Below are 7896 nucleotides of genomic sequence, written 5' to 3'. Positions count from 1 at the left end.
CTCAGGGGCAGATGTGGGGGGTGCAGAGGAAGCCCCAGAGGGGGGTGGGTGCTTTTGGAAAAGTGCAAACGTGGAACACGTGGTTTGGGGTCACCAGTCAATGAATACAGAGCCCTTCACAGCCTTTACAGCAGAGGGAACTTGCAGGACGGAGCTGGCTGTTCCTGCTATCCTCCCTCATGGGAATTTCTGACATGGGGGAACCCAGCTCCTCTGAGGTGTCCATTTCCAGGTACCCAATTCTTTAGGAGTTCCTAATTAGGTAGGCAATTATTTTCCCATCCTGTTCTTGGCCAGAGGCTTCATTGTCAGCAGAAGGTGCCTGCTCAGACCTTGCTCCCACTAAATCAGGATTTCTCCAAGAGATTCTCGTGGGTGTGGAGCATTGATTGGCCCACTTTACACAGCTCCAGATCAAGCCAATGATGTGATTTCAATGTGTCTGATGTGGTTGGGTTTGTGTGTGTCTGAGGTTTTATGATGTCTCTCTCTAAATGTTTGAAATTTCCAGAGGAGGAGAAATGTGGATACATAAACACATCCTTACACCCCATCCCAGGGAGAGCTCGAACCAAATAAATCCTCTTAGCTCCCCAGAATGTGGGGCCCATCCCTCTTTGATGTCCAGTGTGTGCTGATAATGCCATTCCCACAGGAGGGCTGCTGATCTGGGGACGGAGAGTTCCAGATTCGGGGAGTTCGGTGCCGAGCCAGATTCCGGCTCCGTTGTGACTCCTTTAAATTCCCACTGATGTCAGAGCAACGCCCTTGCCCCTGGCTGTGCCCTTGGGTGCTGAGTGCTGCTCGATGTGCCTTGAAGGACACAAATCGAAATCAACCCACCCTCGTGCCTGTCCTGCCAATCCCCATCCCAGGAGAGCTGAGATGTGCGGGAGGTGACTCAGAGCCACATCTCAGGCCACCAAAGCCAGCCAATGACTTTGCTGGGTCACACCTGACTTTGGGGAGATGCCTTTGCCTGAAATAGGAACAAAAAGCCCGGTTTCAGCAAAACTACCCCAGCTCTGAGCAGTGGCAATGCCTTTTCCATCCACGGTGTGGATGTTTGGTGTTTGGAGGGAAGGAGCCGCACGGGGAAGAGCTGCAGGGAGCAGAAGGAAATGTTCCTGCCTGTAACCTGTCCCCAGGGAATGGCTCCTGTCCTCACCTCTGGCACACAAAGGGTTGTTTACAGCAGGGAATGATTCCCTCCAGCCTTTCCATGGCTGTAAATATCCGCCTGCCTCCCAAATTAATGGAGAAGACCCAGGTTACAGCACGTGCCCGGAGCTCAGGACTAATGGTGTGGGGAAGGAATTTACCAGGCTTGGCTCCAGCTGCTTTTCTTTCATGTCTGGTTTCTAAGGAACAGGGTCTGCTCTCCTTTCCAGTGGCATAAATGAAGGATAATGTGTTTCCATGAGTGACAGGGACTGTAATTTATATCATTGGGAACACAACTGCGAACCAGGGGTTTACATTCACGTGCCAGATTGGGTTATGTTTATAATTTCAAAATATGTGCAGCAAGTTAACATTTGTGGAGAGTTTGTGGGGGTTTTTTGAAGATGAACAGTACAAAACCAGTCTATTTTGTGCCATTTGGGCTAAATCCCGTAGTCAGAAGAATTGCCTGCCATTTCTAGGCAATTTTTTTTTTCCAAATAAGAGCAAGGAGGTTTGACCTACTAAAACTGCTCGGTTAAACACAAATAATAACCATGGGTGCTCTGTTCTGCTCCAGAGACAGCTGCAGAACACGGGTCTTTAAGGTATTTATAGACCTTAGAGTCTTTGAGGCTAAAAAGTGTTGGAGAAGCATAAAATGTCTTTGTAAATTGTGTGTGCTGCTACTTCACAGGCAGAATATTCCCCAAGAGTCTGTGCCACTCAGGCATCGGAGCCTTGTCTTCCTCCAGCAGATCTGATCCGTGTTTATTCTGGCGGAGGGAAGTCAAGGAGGATAATGAGAGGATTCTGCGTGTTTGTTTAGTGAGAGGAGGCAATAATGGCCTTCCTAACTCGCTGCAGGATTTACCACTCATGAATTAAAAAACAAAGTAAACTGATTATGGAACAAATTGTGTATTCCATCACCTCTATTCGGTGTTTTCTGGGTGTTTCGCTCTTCCTGGGGAGGAAACGCGGAATGGGGCACCCAGGCTGAGCCTGACAAAGCAGGGACACGAGGGATCTTGGCCACAGCTCTGGCCCCAGCAGCAGGGCTGGTGCTGCCAACCCCTTCCCAGTTCATCAGGAAATTCCTCTGAAGGGAATCAGCACTGACTGGGGCACTGCTGAGCTGATGATAAACCCCTAACAAAATAATTTGTCTGCAAACTGGCTTTACAGCCAGGGAGCAGCTGGGAGAGGTGGTGGAGGGACAAACCACGCTGCCAGGCTGTTCTCCTGCAGCAGCACCCATGTGAGAGCCAAAACCCCCACACAAGGTCTGTGAGCAGGGCTGTGTGTGCAGGGATGTGGGAGTGCAGGGATTTGGGGTGCAGGGATGTGGGTTTGTAGGGATTTGGGGTGCAGGGATGTGGCTGTGCAGGGATTTAGGGTACAGGGATGTGGGTTTGTAGGGATTTGGGGCGCAGGGATGTGGGTTTGTAGGGATTTAAGGTGCAGGGACATGGGCATGTAGGGATTTGGGGTGCAGGGACGTGGGAATGCAGGGATTTGGGGTGCAGGGATGTGGGTTTGTAGGGATTTGGGGCGCAGGGATGTGGGTTTGTAGGGATTTAAGGTGCAGGGACATGGGCATGTAGGGATTTGGGGTGCAGGGACGTGGGAATGCAGGGATTTGGGGTGCAGGGATGTGGGTTTGTAGGGATTTAGGGTGCAAGGCTGTGGCTGTGCAGGGATTTGGGGTGCAGGGACATGGCTGTCCAGGGCCGTGGGTGCATATTACTGCGGCAGCAATTTAAAAAACAAATGGCAAAGAAAAAATCCCTGAAAGCTGAGCACTGAGGTTGGAAATGGCTCACAGGGGCTCCAGAGCACGTGCAGGGTCTGAGCCAACCCAAACCCTTGACCAGCCCTGGCAGCTCCCGCGGCTCCCCTCGCTCAGCTGAGAAATACAGCAGCGACTGCCCGCAGCAGTGTGGCTCCCCATGAGCATCCTGGGTTTTCCAGAGTCTGGCATCTTCCTACAGATCTCTCCATCCCAAAACGTGGATCCCTTATTAGTGTGATCACTGCAGCTGTCAGCCAGCACAGAGGGGCTGCCTTGCTTCTGCTCAGGCTGCGCCCGCCTTGCTTTCCTCACAGTCCCAATGTGACATTTTCCTTCCACTGGAACCAAAGGAATGGAAAAAGAAAAAAATCTATTTTGTCCCACTTGTCTCTAATGATGGCAGAACAGATTTTGCTACCAACGTTTTCAGCACCAGAGAGCAGATCTGGGAACAGGAGTCCTCTCCCGTGCCTGGAGAGGCAGGAGCCCATCCTTAGCAGGCGCCTCACGGATGGCGCTGGCCAGGAAGGATAATGGTCCATAACATATTCATTATTTTCAGGACTGTGCACTGAAGTTCTTGCACTGGTGAGGCACGTGGAGATTTTTTGTTTTCAGTCATAGCGGGGTAAAGGACTCTGCAGCTCCAGGCTGCTTTTCCTTCCAAACCACGGGCGCTCCGTGGGGCTGGGCCCCTCTCTGGAGCAGAGCCACTTGTCTCCTGTCAGTTCTCGATGTGACTTTGAGGTGAAATTCAAAACCTTAAATGCAGGCAGGTGTTGAGTGGAAGGTGGCACAGGCGTGTGGTGTGTAAGGAGAGGAAGGAATGAGTGTGCAGAGTCAGCTTGGAAGAGCTGGCAGGGGGTGGAAAATGCCATGAGTCCTCAGAGTGTGCTGGTGGTGAGCTGGGGTGGGATCCACAGCCCCAGGGTCAGTGGGAAGCTGGGAATGCCATTCCCTTCCAGCCTGCGAACCCACTCCACTGCAGGAAAGGCCTTCCCTTCCCTCCCCAGCACAGCTTGCTGGCTGATGGAGTTTGAAATCACTCTTGGCTGTTAATCCGTGAAAGTCCCTGTTAGAAATAAAATAAAATATATATAAGGAAAAGTGCCACTAAAAAGGTTTATGAGGCTGCAGTTTAAGTGAGTAGCTCCTCCAGACCAAGGGAGCGTCTGTTCCTCATTTACTGCTCGCTTGAGCCACTGGTGAAACAACTTCCCCTGGCCCTGGCTGGAGCTGGAGCGGGAGCCTGGGCTGGGGAGGGGGGGATGTTCCCCCTGGACACACTGTGCTAGCAGGATCCTGGGCAGGATGGCTGTCCTGGCATTGCCATCAGGATGATTTCCTTTCATCCCCAGGCTGGGGGGCAAAGGGCTCGGGGTGCCAGTCTGGGATTTGGCAGAGGGAACAGAGATGGAGATGTCAGGGTGTTCGTTCTAAACTCCTGCTTTAGCTCAGGATTAATCATTCCGTGTCAGGTGCTCACAGGTACTTAGGTACCTTGTTCCATTAGATCAAAGCAAATCAGAGCTGAGCAGAATGTAAATACTGCCGATGGTCAGAGCCTTTGTCTCAGCGTGGTGCAGTTCCCGGTGTAGAAATTGAAGAAAAATTGTATTTCCCAGTGTGCCGTGCAGAGATAATGTTTGGGATGCTGAGATCTCATGGGAGGGGTGTCACAAAGTTACCAGGTGCTGCTAAGTTGTTTTTTGTGGTCCATCTCGGGGTTTCATTTGGACATTCAGTTTGTGTTTGGGGGGAACTGGAGATCTGTTCTTCTGTGGAATGGTGTTTCACGGGATCACAGATGGTTTGGATGGGGAGGGATCTTGAAAATCATCTCATCCCACCCCCTGCTGTGAGCAGGGACACCTTCCACTATCCCAGATTGCTCCAAATCCCATCCAACCTGGCCTTGGACACTTCCAGGAATGATTTTTATGGTCCCTTCGCATACAAAGCACTCTGTGATGTGGAGATAGAAGGGGCAGTTCAGGTCGGATGCTTTGCCCACCCAGCTGGCAGAGGCACAAATCCCACCCAGGCTGAGGAGAACACTGCCAGCCACAGGAGCTGGTGGGCGGTTCAGGAAGGCAGGAGGTGTTGGAGCATGGAGAGGAGTGAGAGCAGACAGAGTAGAACTTAATGTCACCTCAGAAATGAATGGCACCTTGGCCTAATTTTACTGAGATAAAGCAGAGCAGAACAGTGCCTGGTGGTGAGAGGGAAGCACACCCTGGGCTGATCCATCTCACTCCACAGCACGAGGGGTCTGAGGGGTGAAATGGGATTAGGAGAAGCCCCCGTGGCTGGGAGCAGCCTGTCCCCTCCCAGGGCAGGGGGCTCGGCAGGGCTGGAGCAGCTGATAAGGGGCTGTGCTCCTCAGGAGGGTACAGCAGGAGATGCTGGCTCCGCAGATAAAACCTGGGGGAAGCTCAGAGCGGGGAGGACACCTTGGATTTGTCCCCAGAGAGGGTGTTCCTCCTTGTGCAGCTGCAGCGAGGACATCAGTGCCAGCCCCGGGGCACAGGGGGTTCTGTGTCCCTGCACTTCACCTGCAGCTGGACTGGGGAGTGGCAGGCCCTGGGCGCTGGGGATGTGCTGGGACATCGGCCCTGCCACCAGAGCAGGTGGCCCGAGACCAGGTCACAGCTGCAGCTCCACCACAGCCCACCCTTAACCCCGCACGTCTCTCATTGCCTCCTAGGACTGCCCCCAGCTCTTCCCCACGGAGGAGATCCTGATCCCGGTGGGAGAGGTGAAGCCCATCACGCTGAAGGCCAGGAACCTGCCCCAGCCCCAGTCGGGGCAGAGGGGCTACGAGTGTGTGCTCAGCATCCAGGGCATCATCCACAGGGTGCCCGCCCTGCGCTTCAACAGCTCCAGCGTGCAGTGCCAGAACAGCTCGGTGAGAGCGGGGGGGAACCTTTGGAAAGGGAGTGTCAGCTCCAAACAGCCGCGGGGAGGGTGGGAAATCTCTAATCCTGAATCCCAGGTGGGAGAATGCCCACGAGGGGTTCAGTCACGGGGAGGAGATCCCTTATCTGGAGTCCCCTGGCTGCCGGTGGGGGGTCAGCCGGGGGAAGGGGAGGAGGAGGAAGGAATGCAGAGGGTGTTAAGGCAGGCTAATTCCCACACCGGCAGATAAGGAGAATCACAGACCCCTTATCGGGGAGCTGTCGAGTTCCAGGTCACGGTGGCTGGATGAATAGAGCAGTGCTGGAGAGCAGGGAAGGAAGGAGGGGGAAAGGGAGACTGCCAGGGGAGGAGCAGAGCACGGTGGGGAGAGGGGAATCTCCGCAGCGATGCTGCCCGAGGAGCAGGGGAGGATAATCCCCCTCCACAGGACGGGGCTCAGCCTTGCCATGGACCCCAGGGCACCCCAGAGTCACCCTGGTGGGTACCTGGGGCTGCTAGAACGCAAATGGCAAACGCACAGCTGATCCACAGCCCACGTTTGGGTCTCCTGTGGCCCTTCGCAGCTGGCGGATGAGCAGGGACAAGCGTGGCCCTTCCTCTGCTCACCATGTGCTCGGGAAGGGCCCTGGGCAAACAGGGCACAGTCAGTTTGTTTTAGGCAGCAGAACAGGGTCCGCTTGAATATTCAGCGCAGATGGTCTTAAATTGTTAATGAAGTTCTGAATTTTTAAAAATTTTACTGGATATTTATACATTGCTGGCCGTCTTTGGGCCTCGCAGCTTGGTGGATAATAAATGTATTAATAGTATACGGTACTTTTCCTATCCAGAGTGATTTATAAGCATTAGAGACGCACTTTCACTGCTGTTAGGCTGACAGGAAGTGGTAGGGGAAGGATGTAAGGGCCATTCTGGACTCACAGCTTCTTGTTCCACACCAGCTCAGTAAAACCCAGGCAGGGTGAACCAGTACAGTCAAATGTGAGTTAAAACTGCACAACTCCTGCCCAGGGACAGGCAGAGCAGTCTGCCTTGCTGAAATCACCCTTCCCTCATCCCAGAGAGGATGGCAATGCTCACTCACCTTTTTAAGTCGTCTTAGCAGCTCTTGGTTGACCTAAAGAGAGCAGCAGAGTGAGGCCTCGCCAGTGCTGGGTGTGATAATGGGAATTTCAGCGTTCACTGGGAGTTCAGCTGAAGCATCCAGCTTCACTCAGCCACGGCCCCCAGGATGTCCATAGGAAGGGGAATAATTCAAGCCAGCGCTATCCCAGAGCAGGCTGAAGCAGTGGCTGGGGCTCTGCACCAGCTATTTTTGCTCAGCTGTTCCTATTCCACCAGCAAAGGTCCCAGTGGGATTTCCCAGCTCCCAGTCACACTGGGGTGCACGAACTGGGCAAGAAACAGCCTGAAGGCACCAGTCCCAGCCTGGTGAACTGGAGGGGCTGTGTTGCTAAACCAGAGACTGAGTGATGAAAGCAACCACTGCGAGTGGAATAATTAATCTGTTACCTCTCGCAAGGACTAGACCTGATTTAATTATCTCTTCCTGGTGAGGACAAGGGACTCAAAGCAGAACCCTGGAGATGAAGTGTAAAAGTGTGGTGTCTGAGGCACCAGCAGATGTTTTTAAGCAGAGAATAAGGATGGTTTCTTTCAAAAAAGCCTTCTTTGTCTGTGAGTGTTGTCTCCCCAAGCATTTCGTTGTGGATCTTCCCCTGCAGTACCTCTATGATGGGATGGACATCAGCAACCTGGCAGTGGACTTTGCCGTGGTTTGGAACGGGAACTTCGTCATTGACAACCCAGAGAATCTGAAAGGTAAAATCTGCTTGAATTGGCTTCAGGTCATGGTGGTGGGGGGCTGGAGAGGGGCTGTTGGGGCAGAGGCATTGTGACCCCTGAGGATCCCCCTGAGGAGGAGAGCAGCTCCCTGCACTGTTGGTGCTGCTCTCTGAGCCCCACTGACACTGCCTTGGCTGTGCAGGAATCCACCTGTGCAGGGGCACCTGCGGCTT

The 7896-nt window shown here is 53.3% G+C and overlaps 1 protein-coding gene across 1 annotated transcript in view; it reads left to right on the top strand.

The window, feature by feature from the left end:
* Positions 1 to 7896, top strand: part of PLXNA2 (plexin A2) — a 143364-nt gene that overhangs the window by 90124 nt on the left and 45344 nt on the right. The window contains 2 exon segments of the mRNA XM_008638949.2: positions 5667 to 5867; positions 7603 to 7699. Of these exon segments, the coding sequence (XP_008637171.1) occupies positions 5667 to 5867; positions 7603 to 7699 (298 nt within the window).

Source organism: Corvus brachyrhynchos, unplaced genomic scaffold, assembly GCF_000691975.1.
Source record: "Corvus brachyrhynchos isolate BGI_N302 unplaced genomic scaffold, ASM69197v1 scaffold338, whole genome shotgun sequence".
NCBI lineage: Eukaryota > Metazoa > Chordata > Aves > Passeriformes > Corvidae > Corvus > Corvus brachyrhynchos.
This window is presented reverse-complemented; position numbering and strand designations above follow the sequence as displayed.